General features: G+C 39.4%; 1 protein-coding gene across 2 annotated transcripts in view; it reads left to right on the top strand.

Moving 5' to 3' along the window:
* The window catches only part of LOC133984855 (guanine nucleotide-binding protein G(q) subunit alpha-like), a 33792-nt gene that overhangs the window by 4045 nt on the left and 7281 nt on the right, over positions 1-22466 (top strand). Inside the window, exons 2-6 of one of the 2 annotated variants that reach the window (XM_062424344.1) lie at positions 15583-15767; positions 16912-17066; positions 17560-17688; positions 18351-18479; positions 21539-21668. In XM_062424344.1, the coding sequence (XP_062280328.1) occupies positions 15583-15767; positions 16912-17066; positions 17560-17688; positions 18351-18479; positions 21539-21668 (728 nt within the window). The remainder of the gene's footprint in view (positions 1-15582; positions 15768-16911; positions 17067-17559; positions 17689-18350; positions 18480-21538; positions 21669-22466) is intronic. The other variant, XM_062424343.1, reaches the window with a different exon arrangement.

Here is a 22466-nt window from a genome sequence, read left to right as displayed (position 1 = left end):
ATCGTTCACTTTCTGGAGTTTTTATCCATCACCAAACAGCTTCAGGTTCATTACAACCACAACTTTGCGTGTAGTCCATGAAAACCAAGACAAATGCAGCTGGATTTGATATTAGGTGAACCTTGATACAATTATGCAGTTTGATACACCAGTCCAGCATTAAATCTACCTTCATTAGGATTATAATGTCCAGTTTTTATTTAAACTGTTTTAAAGAGGTGTTGATTTATGTTATGGTGATTTTGAAGGCTGTAGTTTGTGGTGCTGTTGAACTGTATTGGGCTATACTAAGGGGTGTTTCTAATGTTTAGTCTACCTTAATAATGTGTATATATATATTATATTATATTATATAAATAAATTCAAAATGTGTCTGTTCTTTCAGTCAGCCAACATATTGCCAAAAGCTGATCGGAAATATTAAAATGTCGCTGGCAGACAAACATTTTGTTATTGTCCTGCTGTTCCTGCTCACGATGGGATGCTGGGACGGTGACTCACTGAAAGAGATTAATCTGGAAAACCCCCCCTCTCTGCCCTCTCCACCCAATTTTTTTGATGAAAATGTTTAAGTGCAAATTGCAGGAGCCATTTTTTGTTGCCACATGTGGTGGGAGTGTGCTGTCACATCATTTAAGCTTATGTGAAAAGGATCTAAGCATCCATCCAGCTCCAGCGTGAGTTATAGTGCAGTCTGGTCGCCTCACTTCATTTGGAACCTATTATGGGCTGCTTTCATCCTTTTATAGACCTTCACGCGTAGTGTAGCTTTTTATTATGTTTTTGGCTGCGCATGTATCTTGTTTTGAATCTTTTATCTCCAGTTGCTTATGACTTCATATTTTTTGCCACTGGAAAAAAAAAAAAACTTAAATGAACAACGTTTTGTCAGTTTGGTTACAAATATTGCTATAAGAGCATAAACATTGCAGCTGGAACCAAATATTTCAGTTCAGTTTTATCTTGGAAATATTAAACTGTGCTCTGACTCATATTTGTTCATTAGGCTCTTCTAAATTGCACATTAATGCTCTAAACTTTTTATTTTATGTAGTGGTTTTACTTGTCTGAGGTTTGGTGCAGTGTGAAATGCTACCTATAAGGAGCACAGGAGGTTTTGTCTGATGTTTTTAAGCGGAGGCAATTATTCCAGCTGTTTGTCAGCAACAGACTGGCTCTCCTCAGTGGTGTGGTTAGCCAGTGCGAGGCAGACTGAGGAAGAGTCAGGGTCAGAGGAGTGCGCTGCCGCCTGCTCTGTAGCTAATGAAAGTCACAAGTAATTAAATGTGTACAGCCGGAGCCCAAGGAGCCGCAGTAACAACACCAGTTTGTGAGCTTTCTTCAGTAAATAGGAGCTTTTTAATGTGGGGATGAATCTGTGTGCGTGTGTGTGTAACTGTGTCAAACTGCTGAGGTACATTTTTACATTTGTATCTTTACTAACCCAAGTTGGCTGTTGCACTCTTAAGTATACATGTGATCTGATAATGAGCGTGCAGCAGAAACAGTCAGATAGTGATCAATAACAGGCGTGAACGATTCCCCTTGACGTTGATGACAGTTGCTATGAAAACACTTGTCTTCTCGTAATCATGATATCTTTTCATGTTCCTATGATATATTTTTCTCTGAATTGCGACATTAGAGCTGCAGGTAAAGATTATTTTCATCAATCTGCTGATCTTGATCAATTGATTGATTGGTCTATAAAACATTAGAAAACTGATGGGGAAGAGCCAAAGATGGTTATTAAATGTCCTGTTTTTTTCAAACAAAACTAAAACCCAAACATATTCAATTTATTACAAAGTTAAGTTATGCTTGCTTGAAAATAACATGCATGACAACTTATTCTACTGTAACAAGAAATTATACCCATAAGACAAGTTTCATGTTTTAAAAAAATGAGAAATGTTGAAAAATCTTGAAAAATGTCAAAGTGTCATGAAAGTATATTGTTACATTGAGAAAAAAGAAAGGTGTTACGCATTGTGACAAACGATGACGTCCACTCTTCCAGTTTGGATCCACTGTTGACTGAAGGTCAAGTCAATCCGGGATTAAAAACCTGTAAAACAACACATTTTATTTATTTTTCCTAATTATTTAGAAACATATTCATATTGCACAAACCTGTTTCAAAACAGGCCAAACAGGAGCCTAAGACTCACCCTTTAAACACATTACTTTCATCAGTTGTGCTTCCTACATTACATAATACAAGATCACATCGTATTTGTCTAAAACGGTCCAGTAATGCATTTGCAAGCTTTATAGGAGGAGGTGCTACTTGCGACATGTTGTATGTTTGAGGACCAGTACCTGAAAAAGTTAATCTTTGTGTTTTATCATTTCATTTTATAACCTTCATGGCCAAATATTGTCTTTTCATCACATTCCTCTAAGTCCAACAAGCAAATGCCACCAGGCAGCAGGGTAGTATAGCAAAGGTGTGTCACCTTGTTTGAAATGAAGGCCACCCTCGCTAATGTCAGAGGAAACCTAACAAAAAGAACAATATGCCATATCACACAACAAAAGCCACATATACAAGTGTAGCAGATCTGAACCTCATCTAGTTACTGAAGTTGTGATAAGAAGGAAGAAAATCATGATCCGAGTCAGCACAGCAAGTGAAAAAGAAAACACTCACAATGAGGCGAATCCAAGATCATTATTATTGTGTTTTTACGTGTGTGTTTTCAGAGGGTAAAACAATACTGAAATGTTCGGCTGAAACAACACAGCCATTTCCATTGTTTACTGTAGCTGAGCATCTACACTTGGACTATCACCTTTTTTTTGTGTGTGAATGAATTAGGGCTGGGTATTGTTAAGAATCTCACGATTCGATTCGATTCTTTAGGTCCCAATTCAATTCGATATCGATTCTTGCTTTGCTCTCACACACGCTGCATTTATAGTCACACATACACACACAAGCACTCACTCTCTAGTGCTCTCTCTTGCTCGTTTACTCCAGATTCCAGGAGATAACGTCTCATTTGCGGGTGTCAGGGAGCCGCTATCAATATAAGGGAGACTCCCGGAACTTCCTGGAGAGTTGGGATGTCTGATGTTGGCGGCATTGTGGGTGACAATTGCAAGTTTGCTTCGGTTGCCATGTTATTGTTGTTTGGTCGAGTGCTGCCTCCGTCCGTACAACGCGAATTACACAAAGGTGTTGCTCACTGCGCCCCCACTGGCCAGGGGCTTGAATCGATATTGAATTGGGAAAATATATATTGCAATGCATTGATGAATCGATATTTTTACCCACCCCTAGAATGAATGAAAACTGAAGTTGTTTGAATTAATGTGAACACAGCCCACGTAGCCTGATTCTTTGCTATGTTGTATACTGGCTTTTCTGTACTCCTCGTTGTTAATTAATAGCTTACAGATGACTCCTCAGATTTTGTTGGGTTTTGTAAGGATTGACTGTAGCTCCTTTCACTATAATGATAATAACATAATGGGTTTAGAGTCTCATAATTAAGCTTTTGCTCTATTGGAACAATCGGCTCCATACTGTTTGCTTCATTTACATGAATGTTTGTGCAGGGTCACCAAAGGTTCAAGATACACATATTTAGGCTTTTTTTTTAAAGTCATGCTTTTAATATACATCATACTTTAATTTTTTTAAATTATTTTAATAATTTTTTGGTTCATCAAGTACCAAAAAATAAAACTGTTTTTCAAGTGCTTAATATCTTCTAAAACTGTTGTTGATATATTTTCAAAGCAGGAGTGTTGACACATGAGCAGCAACTTTGTCTAATACGGGAAACCACTCCAAAAACAACATTAAGCTCAGAGCTTAAGTTGTTTTGTCCTTCACCTTTTGAAACACAGTAACTTGCTGCCTGCCTCATGTCAAAGGAACGGCAGAGAAAGAAAAGCACCTAGCAGAGTCACATTCAAATCCACGACGTCAGGAGCACCTTATGTACACCTGAACGAACTAAGGCCCCAGGCAGTGCGGGATATTTACCTTAACTCATAATTCAAATGGGAGTCAGGATACTATACACACACACACTGAGCACACACTTAATCTGTCAGTGCGCACACCGCTCAAACAGGTCGGTAGTATCTGGGTTAATGAGTGTTTGTTTTTTGGCAACACCCAAGGATGTCTCATGCATGGAGCCTACCTACGCCTATTATGGTTTCTCTTAGAAAGTCTAACAGTAAGCCAAACAGATAAGCCCCACGTTAGCCATATTTATTTGGATCGCTGTTAGCCGCTGCCAAGGTAACAACAGGCATGGAAGGTTTTTTCTTTTGTTTGTTTTAGAAATAACAAAATTGCAGACAGTACAGATGAACAACCCACACACAAAGAGGATAAAATGACCCAAAAGAGACTTATGAGAGTGAGTGTATGTACAGGAGCATCATGGGCCATCACAGGGCTGCCCTGTGCTTTCCCAACTATCCTCACAGGCACAATAGCACCGCTGAAGGCAGAATTGGCAGAAGCCTTCCTGTATACTTCCTCCCACAACTGTACGTCTAACAGCATTGACTGACTCTCAGCCAAGGTTGACAATGCTAATCATCACTCCACGTGAGCTTATTTCCCAGAAACCTTCAATTGCTAGACTCACGCAGCCTGACCTGACACTCTGGTGTGACTGTGCCAACTAACTGCCAGTTATTTCATGTCTAATGCATATTGGTTTATGTTGAAATAGAGTTTATATCCACCATGAAAGTCACATGCACTTCAACTTCTGTTCCACAGTAAATTGTCTAAGCAGATCAAACCCTTTCAACCAGTTATCACAGCTATCTGAATGCATTTTGATTGAACTGCTCAATAACTTACAGCCAGGACATCTATTTGATTTCTTAACTCAATATGAGTGTTTTACCTTTTTCCTCTCAGCATTACCAGCTATTACTGGTATAACATCTAATTTATTGTGATGAACATTTGGGGGCTTTAATCTAGTCCTAAAATGATTAGTTGGTTAATCAAATAGTTGATTAAAAGGTAAATTAATCAGTGACAATGTTAGAAAATGGGGAGGGGGGGACCTATTATAAATTCTTAATGCATGTATGATTCAGATTATCACATCCGAGAAGCTGCTACCACTGAATATTTGATATTTTTGTTTTAGAAATTACTTTGATTATCAAAATAGTTACGATCTAATTAATTGACTAATGGTCAAAGTAATTTGTTTGGTAGAAGTTTCAAACATTTGCTTTCATTTCCATCAACTCAAATTGTTGGCTTTACTGCTTTTCTCTGTCAAATATAATCTGAAATAATATTTTTTTTGACAACAGAAGCACAAAGGAATAAGAATGAATGTCAGGCTTTGGATACCCACCGTACTTGTTAGTTGGATCCATTCATTGTTGGTTTTGGTCATTTTTGTCATTTGTTGAAAAATATAGAAAATTACCTTATCCTTTAACTCCTATAACACCCTACACGGGTCTTATGTTACACCTGTAAGACATTTAAATGCCTTTTTCATCATCTGAAAACATCATCATGCGAAAACATCATATTATTTATATATTAGAGATAAATAATATGTTTTTTAATATGACTGACTTTTTCCCTTTTTTTTGTAATAATCATTTTTATGGCCAGTTGTATCAGTAATGACTTTATCCTAATCTTCTACATAGCTAGGGAAAAGTCCTTGATCCATCCATGCTCTTGATGTAAAAGGATGAGGCGTCAGTCCACTTTGTGTTCGTGGTGTAAACTGGGTGCAAAATTCCCTTTTTTGTTCACCAGCCCAATGAAGAGTGAATGTTCAAATTTAACCAGCCGCTCAATAGATTACCATTGTTTGGTTTTTTTTGGTTGGTGAGTTAAGTAATTCTACCAGCCACTTGCATATTTTTTTTTACCAGTATTTGGCTGATGCCTGGTGCTAATTTTGTGCCCTGGGTGGAAGTGTACCTGCACAGTTTCGGCCGTCCCAACCATTATTTTTTTCATACGTATGCAATCCCGAGCTCTTGCGCCTGGTAGATGAAAAATTGAGTTTCACAGTGTGGTACGAAGGCAAGGCAGGTAGGTGTTTGTAGTTCTGCACTGTTTGTTTGGCGGCTCTGTAGGTTGAGCAAACTGATGTTGACACGCCCAGAGTTTCGGCAGTTATGTGGCATTCAGGCCTGTGAAGGACTGCCCACTCCTCCTCATGTCACCGCCTGCTGGGTTTGTTATTATCAACATGTACAGTCCCATTGAAACCTCCTCGTAACGCTTAATGATCAAGAGTCTTTACTAAGTTCTGAATACCATAAAGACAAAAGGCTTCAAAGGTCTTTTGTGTGTTTACACAGCAACACATCAGTGATGGGCAAATTCCCAACTACGTCTTGGACTAAGAAGAAGGAAGGGAATCTGAAGATGGATTACAGACACAATTAGTTAAGAGACTGCAAAACCTCTGTCCAGTGGAAAATACTGCTGTTCCAGTACAACTAGCACTTTGATTAAACGGGAACCAAAATAGGCAAAATGATTAAATTGACATCTAAGTCCTTTTTAGAAGGAAAGATATGCCAGGAATTTTCTCAAAACTGGAATGGAGATCCTGTGTGTGCTGCCCCCACCTATCTCTGTCTGTCTTTCTTTTTCTTTCTCTCTCTCAACATAGATCTTTATGTGTTCTTACCGACCAGCTTACTCTTTGAAGACATATTTCAAACATCTAAAAGCAGCAACTGGGGAGATTTGGATCCTCGTCCCTCCCACCCATTCCTACCACTCGCCCTCTTATTAAGAAAGCATGTGAAAAATGTCATTCAAACCGCCTTTGAAGTGAGTAGATGGAAGATGTAGCTGTAAATGCCATGACATAGATGGTTAGTTGGAAGATTGGTCTGGCTCAGCAGGTGCGTTTTGTGGAAATATCTGAGCATCTAAACTAGCGGATGTGTTTTTAATTTTTAGATCAATTCAAGTTATTTTTCTTTCTAAAGTTGAGATGAGCTAAAGATCTGACCAGTTGCGGGATATTTCAGTTGAATGAATGTATCATATATAACAGTCTTACACCAGCATTTGCTCAGCTGTATTATTTTGCTCCTGCAAACTTGCATGTTACAATGATTGTAAACAAACAGTGAACCGCTGTGCAATAAATTGCTTGATTGTGAAGAAATGTATAATCAAGTTTTAGTCTTATATTGGATTTCGGTAGTATATTGCAAGGCATGCACAGATGGGACAGAATTACAGGGGCACCTTTCAGTGTAATGCAGTCCAGAAACTCCTGATTAATTTAATGCAATCCAATACAACAGAACCACCAACTGTCAGCTGCCTTATAAATAACTTCCTGCTTCAAAATGAAATATTAAATTTAACAGTGCTGTTAAATGTATTTGGAAGTAGTATATTGTAAAGATGTTGCTTATATTATGTTCACTCATTGTTTGTAATGACTCATTATTTCTCTTCTGTTTAATATCATGTACACCAATATCTATATAAGTCTGCCTTTTTTACTGTTAGTAGTGCTGTAGCTGAAATTGTTAAATATTACAGCACATCTACATAATCCTCCCCATTCATTTCTGATGTAGGTTTCTGTTATCCACCTATTACTGATTTGCTCTGCTTTTGTGTCCCTCGTGGTCTTGTCTCTGCTGTCTTGTAGCTATACATATAACCAGTGGGAGGAGGATTGGCGAGTGTTACTGGGAACAGTAACATGGGAAATGAATATGAAACAAGTTTTATCTCCCACACACCCTCTTCTCAAGCAAGCAGGAGTTACTGTACACTGTAGCATCTGCCAGTGTGGAAATCCGAGCACCAGTGATGCTGTCAGTCCATGCACAGACAATAAAGGTAGTCTGATAGTCTTCTTACTCTGCAGATGCTGAGTCAGTGAAACAGTTTAAGGAACTAAGGAGTCCCAGGATCTCAAAATTCATGAATTTTGTGTTTCTACCACATACCAAGAATCACAAAGATCATATTAATATGGTTTTGTTGTAGATGTAAAGACAGCAACACTAAGCATTTAAATTGTGTTTCGTGACAGCAGAAGTGGAAATACCACAAAGGCAAAAACACCTGTTCACAGTTTATTAAGGGTTATGGTTTGTTCTGGGAGTGTTACAATGAGATCCTCGTGACTTGTTCCAGGGGATGGGTGTTATTGCTGGTTACAGTGTAAGTGGTTGGTTTCATTTTGGGGCTAAACAATAAAAAAAATCAATTTGTGATTATTCTGACTAATATTGCAATTGTTATATGATGTATGATATTTTGAGACACAATTCCCCTTTAACAAAAATTGCGCCTCCTGCGATTTTAAAATTACTCTATACCATGTTGCGATTTCGATAAAATCTAGGGTAATTGTTCAGCCCTATTTCTATCATTAAATAATTATTCTTCAGATGATGAAATTGGTTTGTGGTATTTCATCTTGTCAACATTATTGGCTTTGTGAGCGTTGTACATTCTGAATGAAGAAATCAGTGTTTCAGATTCCTTATCTCCTTATTTCAATGATCCATATGTGATTCTTGAAATCCAGAGAGTGACATTTGTATTAGCACTGTTACTCAGTAAACATGTTTACACTAAATGTTATTTGCATTAGGTGTTTACTTGTTGTAAATGGTTCAGTTAGAGCTGCATAATCAGTGTTCACACATTAACATTTTTCCCCACAGTAGTAGTCGTAGTTTTACTGGCCCCTTGTATATTTTCACAGCCAAAAATTAAAATAACTTTTCATTAATTGTGGTAATTTATTCATTATAATACATACAGCGGTGAAGTGTCCTTTAGATTTGGTTGTTTTCCTTCAGTTATGGATGCAAAATATAAACTTAGGCACATACTGTATCACTAAATGAATGGTATGTAAATGTTGGTTTCTCCATATTTTGTATAAACCCAGAGAATATGGAGCACCCAGGGAGAAGACAACAGAATTTATTGTCATAACATTTCAGTGAGTATGGATAACCATGACAATATACTCGTGTCAAGAACTGAAAAGATGCTGAGAGATCTGCAGAAATGTTCTCGTTAAGATACAAGACAGAACAGAAAGAACATAATGGCGTTTGTTGGTTTGTGTGTTTTCACTCTGAGATCCTTCAGCCTGCTCCTGTGAGCCTCCTCACCACTACACACATGGAGTTGAACTGTTCCACGTCTGGACCCTCCAGGCTAATGAAGTGCAGCCTTGTTTACATTGAGCTTGCTCCTCCAGTCCGGCACTGAAGCCCCTCTCGACAAATGCTGCGGACGGAGTCCTGACCAGGATGAACTCCACAATAAGGAGGAGGTTGCAGATGTTTTTTCTTTGATCATCCATTAAAAAGTCCTGTCAGGCTTTCTGTGGAAGGCCCTGTAGCAGTGACTGGATGATGACCTTCGCACTGGGCTGCTCTGTGTGCTGTGCTCTCGCCGAGTCATGACCTGTGCTTATTTTTTTTTTTAAATGCATAATGATGAAGCTTGCTATTGACGCAGGTCTTTTATTATTATTGCTCAACTGTTTTGCACATGTATGCCTAAAAAAACTAAATGTATCATGTTTTTAATCTTTTTGCATTTGCTCAAGAAACAAAAGTCCTTGGTCCATAGTTTTATTACCAGGAAATGTGTTCACAAGTCTGCCTGTAATTTTTTTCAAGGAAACAACAGTGTTGCTCACTTGTTGAATGTCTAAGTAATTTAATTTCCCAGGATAAATTGATAAACGCTTTGTGAAATATTAGTATTTCTCTGATGTGACTAAATCAAGAATTGCATTGAATTGAAATTCGATTCTGGACTTTGTGAATCAAAGGCGATCAGTGGCGATATCCACTTGGTGTTTGGTTTCATGCTGGACTTGAAGTAAAGTTGGCCTGAACCCAACTGGGACGATTTAAAAAAAAAAAAAAAAAAAAAAATGGTTGTCGTAAATGGTTGTTGTGAGAAACATAAACACGATGTGTCACTCAGTGGCCCACTAACATTAAATTCTCTTTCATGGGCTCTCGTTATGTTCCACTCGTATGTGGCTGAGTCGCCACATGTGACGACTAGTGGTAAAATTTGGTATTACCAGTCTGGTCCGGTATTTGGCTTCATATAAAACCAGTTTGAAAATAATTACATAGGCCCATCCCTTGTGTTTGCAGTATAATGTTAACATTTCCTGGCGCTAATCCGAATGAATGTTGTAATCAAATTGTAGTGGTTGCAAAACGTGTTAGTTCAGTCAGCGATGCTCAGTACGCCCGACTTAAATCCAATAATTGCTGAACCAACAGTACTGTGAAGGGAGCAGGGAGCGTTTGGGATAAAGAAACTATGACTCAGGAACTAAACTCAGAACCAGACTCCTCAAAACAAAGGTCAAGTTCCTAAAAATGGTCCTGGATGATCCAGATGTGTTCCTGTGGGTGAAAAGGGGACCACTAGACACTCATTCAGTTCCTGTACAGTCAAACAGGTCTTCAGCAAGTCTTTTCCAACACTGAGCTGAAGTGGACACAGCTTCCTGTTTGATGTGCTTGGGGAAGTTTTTAAGGAATCATTTACTCAGAGTGCCTTTCTCCTCCACTCTGTCACACTTTGCACCTCCTTCCTTTTCCTCCTGTCTCCTTTTACTCTTTTTAGTTCTTTCATCGTGGATGCCAAACTCTGCTTCAAGTTATTACTCTTCATGTAAACCACAGCTGAAATGTCTGTCGTGCCCTCCAACCGGCCCGACCCAGTGAAATGGATCTGTTTCAACTATTCTTTGTTGTGAGTTAATGGTTATTTAGCAGAATGACTAATACCCTGGTCAGTGCAGGATGTCGGGCAGAGTGACACGGTTCTGCCTCAGTTAACGGTCACGGCTGTGTGATTATCGGGCTTCTCCTCATCCTGCCCCCTCCGGCTTTGCTGTGTTGGGGATTTCAAAAATTGCTCAAAGCACAAAGCTTCTAGTTCATCAGCTTTGTATATGAAGTCATGGTTTCTGTGTTGCATGGCTGTGTTGCAGCCACTTTTCATATACTTTGTATGGAAATTACAAAGCAATTATTGTGTTAATTTAATGAGACATGGCCATGAAGAGAGCACCTATTTTTGTCTTGCTTTCGAGGAAAAGCAGAAATGGCAAAAGCACATTTTTAATTTCGACATTACAATGATGATGTTCAGTGTTGACGTATTTCAAAATTGCTCTATAAACATTTTTAGTTGTGAGAAATAAAGATTTCTGAAACTGCAGTAGAAATTATTACTGTAATCCGTATTAAAAGTTACATTTTTGTTTTAATAGGAAACTGGAAATTTTACATCACATCATCAGATCTCATATCAGGATTCAGACTGCAGATACATAACTGATCATATCCAGTTATTTAAATTTTGTGTAGTGTTAATTGTTAAACATGTCTACATACATGCCTCATACAAAACATTCATGGGGTTAAACACAACACTATAAGTGTAGTGATATAAAGAGTCTGTTATCATGTTTGACAAACTACACATTACACAACCACTGTACAAAGTTTGAGATTGTCAACTTTCTTTGCTCAAACACTTCTTAAAAATGTTGGTTAAAAGTACTTGATAGTAATTCCCATGCCCTGAGTGGAGAGTACTGGCCGAGGACGTTGTGGGATTTCAGAAATGCACGCTAAAGTTGCGTGTTTGACTCGGCTCTGTGGAGACATGCTGAAGCCGATCCCTGCCATGTATTTATGAGTCCAGTGCAGGAGTTGCCATGGGAACTAGCATTACCCCTCAGGAGTAGCTCCGGCGAATGTACAGTAGCTTGTCCGTGAGAAATGCTTCTGCTGGGTTTTCCAGTTAGGCAGGAGAACAATGGGATCTGTTGAATTAAGCTGATCATGCCTGCAAGACATGCCCCTTTAATTTTGGTTGTGTGTGTGTGTGTTTGGAAAATTCAAATACACATGATTACTCATTTGCCAACAAAGCTGATGTATCTATCTCATGTCCTTTTCCTTCATTCTCCTTCTTCCTTCTCCTCTTGTCAGTTTTAAACTAGATCGAGTTTTTCTTTTTCTTTCTTACTCTGCCCCTCACATCCCACTAACAGGCTTCAGGTTTTTAGTCAATGAGAAAGTGAACTCTGCAGTGCTGCGTCTTGACAATTGCTATTTATGTCCCTCTCTCAAAGACACACTCTGTCTGAAGGGGAAACTCCAATGTTGCCTGACCTGCTTTCCACAGTGAAAGATCCTGTCTGGTTAGAGGGCAAGCAGCGCTCAGGGCACTCCTTCACTGTACACTCAACTGTGCTCTTCACTCAGCAAGAGTCAAACTTAACTCTCGTCATCCTTGGGAGACATTTCAGCTTCTTAGTTTGCCATACCAGCTGTACTTTATAACACGAAGCACATTCCATTATCTAACCATCCACTACAGCTCTGCTTAGACAACGTGGCTGTAAACATCATCAATGTCACTAGTGGGTTTTTGTGTGTGTGTGTGTGTCTGTGCACATTTAATATTTTTCCCATTTGGAATGATTAACTTCTCATGTGCAGATATCTTTTCACTGCTATCTTCCTGTTTTGGCCGGAGACTGCCATGTTTCCCGTCTGATATATTGGCTTAAAGGATATGTTTAAAATTGTTCCAGTCTGTCCTAAAACAGCAGTCAGGTGACCAAATGAACATTGACACGTTTTTCTTGCTCTAATCATTCCTCCTGTTTATACTGGCCATTTAGAGATTCCTAATGACAGTGTAAGTGCTACGGACAAAATCCACAGCCCCTTTTCTGTGCAAAAATGTATATTAAAAGTGTATTATAATGTGATGCTTCAGTCATCCAAATGAGTAAAATTGAAACAATATCTTTCAATTTTAGTTTTTTTTTTTTAGTGCCAGATTCCCTCTTTTTGTTACAATCCTTCCACTACAGCTGAGCAGGAAAACTTAGTCTGTCGAGACACAAAAAGGGAATTTTTTTTATGGTCAACAACAGTTTTTAGTTAAGGCCCTCAGTCGACTAGTCATTGTACGTTAATGATATTCATTTAATCAGGAAATAGCTTGAGTTCCAGGGCTGAGAAAAAATGTTATAACTGTAATAACAAGCCTTTAAATATGAGTTTTCCAAGCACACACATGAAGCGAGCTGTCTGTTAACGTCATCGAATGTGTCAGAACAACCAGCAAAGAGACAGAGTTATCCTTTTCAGTTGCATGCGTCAGCTAGTTCCGTTAAATCCTCCTATCTCTTAGTTTCCTGGTAGGAAATTGCTGAAGCAGACAGATATTTCCAGAGGAATCGGTGCTTTTGTTATCGCAGCGGACCGGCTCACTGACTGAGTGATAAAGTTATGCCATAGGTGGGGTTAAGCTTAGGCTGAATGCCAACGAACAGCGTAACTTCATTGGTCGTGTCATGCTGGGTGTTGCCACTTCCTGTATCCGTCGTTTCAAATTAAATGCCCTTTAGTGTTTCATGGTCCAGCCATACTAGGTTTTCACCTAATTTTAGATGCAGCTCCTTAAGGGAGTTTGGGGGTTAGGGTTAGGGTTAACTGTAGGAGGGTTAACCCTATGAAAACATCCAACATTTTTCTCATCGACTATTAGGGGGCAGTGCTAAAATTGTACTAAAAAGACTGCAGCTGTCACTTTATCTGACTAAATTGCTTCTGGAAGGATCTTCTGATGACCAGTATGAACAAAAGTAATGATTTTGAATGATTGTGAACCTATCCTTTAATTTAGACATTAGGTGCAACTTTAAAAAGTGCATTAAGAATATCAAGCTCTGGTTACAGCTTCTTATGTATGTAGATTAAATATCCTTTTTTGTGACTGTTAAAACAATGTGCTGTTAGCAACTTGAGGATATCTCTGTTAGTACTGTTAACCTGTGACAGTTATTTGTTCAATAGGAGAAAAATGACAGTGAAAGCAGAAACCATACAGTGAATGTATTAGAGCTTAAACTGCAGTGAGTCAGACTCAAATGTTGGGAGAAGTGAGATGGAGAGATGAGTGGTGGAGAGCTCGAGCAGCGTTGTAGAGGAAAAAAAGGTGATAGAGTGGGGGTGGAAGAGAGGATTGCTCTTTGAGAGAACGCTAGAAAGAGACACATACATGGTGATACTAGAGGTTGACTTTAGGTTAGACCGCTACCTGCCTGCCTTGTCTTTTGAATGTTCCTCTTTGCTTGATGACCAGAGTATACAAAACTGAGATGCTTTCATCCTGACTCTGGCGTCTCCTAAGCCTGGAGTGGTAGTTTGCTCACAGAATATGTCCATATAAAGATACAGACCCTTCTGTGGGAGCTCTCGTGGAGAACAGCGTGTTCGAGAGGGGGACCTGTGGGGTTCTGTGAGTTTCTGCCAGCCTCTCTCTCTCTCTCTCTCTCTTTACGACTTAGTCTTTCTCTCTCTCTACGACTTAGTCTTTCTGTGTGATTGTGCACATTTGCATATGCATGGACTCTGTGATACTAAATTGGAGGAGTGAACTCGGCTTACACAGCTCTTCGTTGAGCTGAGGTGAACCGTGCAGCCCTCATGTGGTAACTCTGGGCTGCTACCACTCTGGTAACTATGGCCAAAACAGTGATTACATTTCAGACCACTGGACCCTAGATGACTTTTTTAAAAAGGTTTTGGCTTTATAGGGCAATGGCTGGACCACAATTGTATTTTAGGCTTGTTGAAATTGGTAACTACAGTTGCAGAATTCACACAACTTACTTGGTTGTAATTCTGGTGATCAAGTAATGTGAATGTAAAAAAAAGAAAGAAAAGAAAACTTTAAAGAGGCTTTGGTCTCAGTGTTTTAAATATGCATGTTTCATTGTAAAATAGGAGATGGGAAGATATGGCTATGCTTTTAATGGACTGAAAAGGTCATTTAACAATAAGCAAACAATGAGCTGACACTAGGTGGAGGCAGGAGCGGCTCGGCTAAGCAGCCTGTACCGGTAAAAACACAGAGACGGGATTGGCATTGAGGTCTGGACAATTGCCTGGGGGCATGATGGTGCGGATTCCTGCACAGCCTTGTGTATCAACACCAGGGTGTAGGTGGACACACAAGGTCGGCCTGTTGCAAAGATAGGCTAGTTTATTACCCCAGAAATAAAAGTTACATAAAAAGGTAACATTTGAACAAATGTGAGACGCTCGCGTTTGACTCTCTTGAGCAGAAGGAGAGCAAATGCAGAATAGTTGGAGGACTGCATAATACTGTCAATTATATTTTTAATTGATTTAGACAAGGGTGACTGGATTATAGCTTGTTTGGATATTACGGTATTTAAGCATTTTCAAACAAATGTTTATTACTATCATACTATTACTACTTTTCATTTCTAGCATTGTTTTACTTGTTTAGCAGTTTTCACATGAAGCCCTTTACAATGTTTATCTGCACACACCATCTGCACCATTTTCCCCCCATGTAGGATAACACTGTTGGCTGCTATAACCTTCTGTTATGTTCCTGGATCATGGCAAGAGTGGGAAGCAGCCTGTCGTCCTTTTTTCACACCACCAGCAATTTCACGTGTCCATTTATGATTGTTTTTCAGTTGTCGGCTAACCTCCAGTATCTTTTTGCCCTCCTCACAGGTACCGGAGAGAGTGGGAAGAGCACTTTCATCAAGCAGATGAGAATAATCCATGGGTCAGGCTACACAGATGAGGACAAGAAGGGCTTCACCAAACTGGTCTACCAGAACATCTTCACCTCCATGCAGGCCATGATCCGGGCAACTGAGACCCTCAAGATCCCGTTCAAGTATGAGCAGAACAAGGTGTGTACTGTCAAGTGTTGGAGTGAAAACATTGTCCTGTGATGTGTTATACTGAGATGGATACTTGCATCCAAATACATACATACCTTGTTGAGAAGCTGCTGAGACAATGAAATTAAGTTAATAATGGTTAAGATGAAAGCATGTTTTACTGAAGTAACTGCAGCAGCTAAACTTTTGTTTACTCAAGATTAAATATCACCTTACAGTCTTTCCCTAGAATTTTTTTCAGGCCTGGTGGTATGCACCGGAAAAACCCTATAGGGACGAGGTGCGCAGGATGGCATTGCATTTTGGAGGAAAACGTTGATATATGTAATTAAATTTGTCCCCCACGCGGCATACTCATGTTAGCTAACGTGCATCCCATATGCTCATGCTCTGACTTTGCAGTAATTCAAAGCGTTCTGCAGTTGCAGTCGCATTGCTTCAAGAGTTTCCCAGGCAACGACACAGAGGTTGACTCATGTTTCGGAACAGTGCCGCACAGACGCAAACACAAATGATTATTGATTTCCGAATGAATGTATAATTGGCATTATTTTTGGCTTTAAAAACATTTTTTTTTTGGCCTGTACAATCATAGAGGAAACATTAACCAAGGGTCCTAATTTAAGAACATTCACAATTGTGGTATGATATATGGTAATAGTTCAACTATGTTTCATGTTAGTTAAAGTACTTGTATCATGCTTGTTTCATTTTGACTTCAGACAGTAACAGTTAGCTGACAGTAATCTGTGCGCTTCATTGCTCAGTCCATTTAATCTCATGCAAACCACATTTAAATAGATCATAAATCTGGCAGTAAAATAAGATGTAAAGTAAATTGAACTGGTCTCCTCCAGTGTGCTGTGGCCTCTGTTGGCTTATCACTATAAATACACGCTGGCCACACAGAGCCATAAAAGGACAGTTTATTAGTGGGAATATACAGTATACATAGTATTTATACTTGACTTAAATATGGCACTATAAATGTAGTGAATGTGGTCGTGATATAAATGCATAATTTTGTTAGACACTACATGTGATTACACACTTAAAGACACATTTTTGAGGTCATGAACATTTTTTTTGTATAATATTACTGAATTTAGATGCCATTGTTAAAGTCAGCTTTGTTTGGTTGCTTTTCTCTCAGAATAACGCCCAGGTGGTGCGCGAGGTTGACGTGGAGAAGGTGTCGTCATTCGATCATCCCTACATTGGTGCGATTAAGATGCTGTGGGCTGACCCTGGCATCCAGGAGGCCTACGATCGCAGGAGAGAGTACCAGCTCTCCGACTCAACCAAATAGTACGTCTGCAATCTATTAATCTACCAGAGTGGCTGAATACTAGAATTTATTACTTCATGTATAGAGGTGTTGAAGCTGCCTCAAACCCTTTTCTATGCCTGCGCATACTTATAGTCACACAGAGGAAGGGAAGAGGTTTCAGGCAGATGGAGAGAGTAGAGGAAAAGGAAGAAAAGTTGGCAGGTTTATAAATGAATGCTAATAATATCAAGGCTAATTCCAACCTGCATTAATCCATTTCAGACTAATATGACTCCTTTTTAAAAAGTTGATCATTGGAAAAAGACCAAAGCTTGGGCATAGATATATTTGTAATTTATTTATTTATTTTTATGAGCTACTGGTTGCCATGTGTATATGTTTTGAATGTCGTTCTGTAATTGTATGTCTGTTCTTAATATATACGGTACATGTGCATGTGGTCTCGTACTCCAGAGACTGTTGGTTTGCCTACATGTGCATCTCTGTCATATGTTCCCTCCCCTCCTACAGTTACCTTAGCGATTTAGAGAGAATAGCAACATCGGGGTACGTGCCCACTCAGCAGGACGTGCTGCGGGTTCGAGTGCCCACCACCGGCATCATTGAGTACCCATTTGACCTGGAGAATATTATCTTCAGGTACTGGTGTCAAGTGCTGCTGATGATGTCACTGGCTGACTAGCTGCGCGACAGTTGGTCAGCCAGTTGGAAGCCGTCGATGCCGCTGTCTCCATCTACCCTGTGCTGCACAGCAGGACTCAGCACTTTGAACACATCCCTGATGGTACACTCTCAAAAGACTGGAGAACAAACCCAAACCCTCCTGTCAAGACTAGCCTGAAAGGCACTCATTTTCATTTTCACCCAGGCAGTCAAAGCTGGCCTCTTTAGTGCTAAATACCTTTTTATTTTTTTGGAGTCAAGTTAAAAGTTCTTGCTTCCTCCCTTAAATGCACAGTGAACACTTTGAGTATAAACGGAGGATAAAATGAGGATTGTTCTGTCTTTGGGAGCTGCCATCAAGGAAAATCTGGGGTTAGTGGTACAAACTGTCACCTAATCCCCTCATAACTCTCGGGAATGTTTTTTTCTTTGGTTGCGTCTGGACTGATCCACTTGCTTTTGGAAGGGTATATGCTGTATCTGCTGTTTTGCTTCACTTTCTCTTTCCTCCCTCTCTCTCTCTCTCTCTCTCTCTGTCTCCCTCTCGCTCTCTCCCCCCCTCTCTCTCTCTCCCTCTCTCTCTCTCCCTCTCTCTCTCTCCCTCTCTCTCTGTGGTTTGTTGTCCTTCCTGTCTCTAGCTATCTAAGTGATCTGGATCGTATTGCTGAACCGTCCTATCTACCAACCCAACAGGATGTGCTTAGGGTTCGAATCCCAACCACTGGGATCATAGAATACCCTTTCGACTTGCAAAGCATCATTTTCAGGTAGAAGAAGAACTACACTACTTTGACTAACTCTAGTTTTTTACCCACTACTAGTGTTCTGTGTTCATTTTACAATACAAAATGCCCTCAGAAGACTGAGTCAGCATGTTAATATGTCACCTACAACATGTTTTATGTCTCCATTTGTGCGCCACCCCAATGATTAATCAAGAAGGGTTTCTTATGTGATTCGTTGTTGTTGTTTTTTATATTATGTCTTCAAAAACTGACTTCTTTTGGTATTAGACAAGGTCTGCAACTAATAATTATGTTCATTATTGATACATCTGTTGATTATTTTCTCAATTCGGATTAGTTCGTTGGTCCACAAAACATGAGAAAATGGTGGTCGATCACTGTGTTCTAAAGCCCAACACGACATGTTAAATGTCTTGTTTTGTCAACAATCCAAAGACTTTGAGTTTACTGTCGTAGAAGACTGAAGAATCCATAAAATATTCAGATTTGAGAAGCTGGAATCAAAGAAAAAGAAAAGGAAAGCAAAATAGAAAAAGACTCAAAATGATTAAGGGATTATCAAAATAGTTAGCGATTAATTTACTGGCAACTAATCGATTAAGTAAGTAATCGTTACAGCTCTATTTTGGACTTTTGGTCAGATGATTAATGCAACTTGATGACATGGCCTGGGTCTTATGGAAGTTGTGATGAACATTTTTCAATATTTTCAAATAATGAATCAATTGGTCAATAATGAAAATGTATTGCTGTCCTGTACCTACCATATTATCACTCAATTACAATCCTTAATTATACATAAAAATATTGATATAAAGAAAACCGGTTTAGATTAATAATAGTAAAGGTTGTGCAAATCAGTAAAATATGGATACTGGATACTACTATGGATACTAGGTTTCCAAGCTGCATTCTTAAGACATTCACATGTTCAGAAACTGAAATGCTCATAAAAGGCCGTATTATTACATGAGAGCTCTTCCTGGTTTCTCAGTGTAGCCCAAAGACTCAGCCTGTCAGGACTTGGCTCAGCGATAGTCTTAGGACCAGCTACCAATACAGCTTCCCTTCTTCCTTCCTTCTCCTCTTGCAAAAAAAGAGAGAGAGAGAGAAGATGAGGAGATAGAGATAGACCCAGGGAACAAGAGCGATTACAGTAGAGTGCAAATCGATAGGAAGCCATCATGTCAGCCCCCTCCTACGCTTGGCAAGGCTAGAAATAACTCTTGCTTGCAATGCGGTTGTACTGAAGAGGTTCCCAGCAGCTCTGCTGCAGCTAGCTGATAGGCTTCGCTCTGCCGATGGTGAATCACTACATGCTCTCAATGACATCAATTTTGTGTTAAAACACCAAAAATACAAATATGAAATGGGAATGAATGTGAGCTGGAGAAGAGCATGGTTTTCCTAATTGAGAAAGAGAATGTGTTGTAATATTCCTGTAATTAAAAACAGAGCTGGATAAGAAGCTTGCAGCTCAGCGTGTGGATAGTAACAAGCACATGTGGGACTGTACTGCTTGTGCTTGCAGTCATCGGGGCCGTGGCTGCAACAAGGAAGCCTTTCATAGACAAACATCTCCATTAGGCTTGCTTCCTTCTCTTTTAATTGGCTTTTGAAGTCACAGAAAATGTCATTTCACTTGGCTTATCCAGCATAGGAGAGCTTATCATACAAAGTAGGTCACTCATCCTTTGCTAGAGGAAAGAAAGGAGGTCGTCTGATGTGAAGGAGCTTTATTTTAGGCCTGCTCTTCTGGAGGACTCTATTTATCAATGCCCTCACTCCTTCTGGCAGACTCCCTGAATGTGTTCACCTCTGTGATGTGTGATCAAAGTTTAACTGTGTGGCTGCAGAGTGATATTGGGTGTATACGTTAGGTGAAATTTATACGGAGTGATTCAGATTCATCAGGTTTCCTTCACAGTTTAGTTGCCTGATCTTTGAAGAGTAACAGCAGGAAAAATGTGCAGATCCAAAAATCTGACTTACTGTTTCTGCCCCTCTTCCATTTTTTATCCAGCAGCATTAGTTGTTCAATTTGTTTAATTCCCGTTTTGTTGTTGGCATCGAAACATTAGAACAGAAAGTTAGAAGCAGTTTATCCAAGAGTCGATCCAAGTCTCCTACCTCGAAATCAAAACCCATATATCACACCTTACAAGTGCTTATTCCGATTTTCCCACACTCTTCAGTATTTACCAATTCTACTATATTCCATTTTTTTCTCATCTTGTTTCTCATATCCCTTCCATTTAGGGGCTCATTGGCCCTTATAAACAGGAAAATATTTCATAGATTTTGTTTCCTATTTCCTGCATGAGCTCCCTGCATCTACTTTGCCGAATAAGTACAGCATTGTTTGACATGTGCATTTCTTGCAGTTATTTCGGTTCACCTTAAGGAAGGTTTGCTCTTTATGCTGTCCTCTGAGAAATTCACGCTGCAGATTCTCGGTTCACATTTCTCCTGCTTATATTCTCGGTGCAAAAGGGGTGTTTGGCTTGAACTACACTAGACTCATGACATGCTGAAGTGGTCTGTGGTAGTAATTGTAACGCCAGATTGGCTTTAAAATATATTGATTGGCCACCACTGGATGCAAAGCTTAGTGTATCCGAAAATGGAGGGGAAAAAAATCTTGCAAGATGAATGCCTCTTTGCACTGATAAATCTTCTACTTTCCAATCTTACTTCTGTCCTGAAGTGACCCAGATTCTTGGCTGGTGGCTTATCCTCAGCAGTCACTTCAGGGTTTCCTCTGTGGAGCCTTTATTACATTTTTAAATAAATTAAATGTCATACATGTAATTAAATTAACTTGCTTGATTTGGGACATGTGTATCCTGATTTTCTGTGTCAAGTTCGATTTGTTTGACACCCATAGTTTCAACGATTGAACAAAAGTTAAATCTTTGAGATAATGGTAATAAATAAATGTTAAATATGTAAAGAATGAACATCAATAGACTCTGGGTGATAGATTTAGAGCTAATTTTTATTTCTTCTCTTTTTATGGGATTCTCTCCGCCCTGTTTGGTGGGCCTCTTATTTTTTTCCCATCATGCATATCCACTCAGGATGGTGGACGTGGGGGGTCAGAGGTCAGAGAGGAGGAAGTGGATCCACTGCTTTGAGAACGTCACCTCGATCATGTTTCTGGTGGCGCTCAGCGAGTACGACCAAGTCCTGGTGGAGTCAGACAACGAGGTGAGACACAGACATATGTGTGATTTCTTGTTTGAGGGTTAGGGTTATTTATGATGTTATTTATTCATACTGAGGCTTCAACTCATAATTTAACCACCACAATAAGATAAGTCATGCTGGTTTCCACTGTATCAAGCTTGGTTTGGTAGGAAATAATCTTAAGAGTTTAAATGAACCTTCATAAACATCCTGCTGACATCATTTGCAAACATTCACATCAATTGGACAATGAAATGTAGTTTACACATTCACAATCAAAGCTGCACTTATCAATATTTTTATATTTACAATGGATCAAATGACGACATGTCATGTGAAAGGCGACAGACACACAGAGCATTATCACCTGACGCTACCGCTCCCCCTCAGCTCTTTGAGCCTTTCACAACTCCAAATAAATGCTAATGTTGCTCTGCGGCTGCTGGATGATTAAATAAGCAACTGTTGGCTAACATGCTCACTATATCAACGTCATAAGGTGATAATATGTCACTGTTGCCCACGGGTGGTCAAAAAAACATTATCAAAGTATTAAATATGTCACATTCATATAGGAAAAAAAACAGATCAGAGGAGATGTGTCATTTGAGGCTAACCCCAGCACAGTGTGATTATTGATAAGTCTCTCTTGACAAACTTGAATAGAGGTCTTCTTTCTGTTTACTCCACAGATACGTTGTTTGTCCTTGTCGTCGGCTGTCTCCTCCGACTGTTCAGATAGAATTATCGCTAATAAAGCTAATGTGATCAGCCCCTGCATGCCCTCTGCTCCTCTCTGACAACAAACCCTTTCTCTGA

Source organism: Scomber scombrus, chromosome 8 (genome assembly GCF_963691925.1).
Source record: "Scomber scombrus chromosome 8, fScoSco1.1, whole genome shotgun sequence".
Classification (NCBI taxonomy): Eukaryota; Metazoa; Chordata; class Actinopteri; order Scombriformes; family Scombridae; genus Scomber; species Scomber scombrus.
The sequence above is the reverse complement of the archived record's forward strand: the minus strand, read 5'-3'. Positions and strand labels throughout refer to the sequence as shown.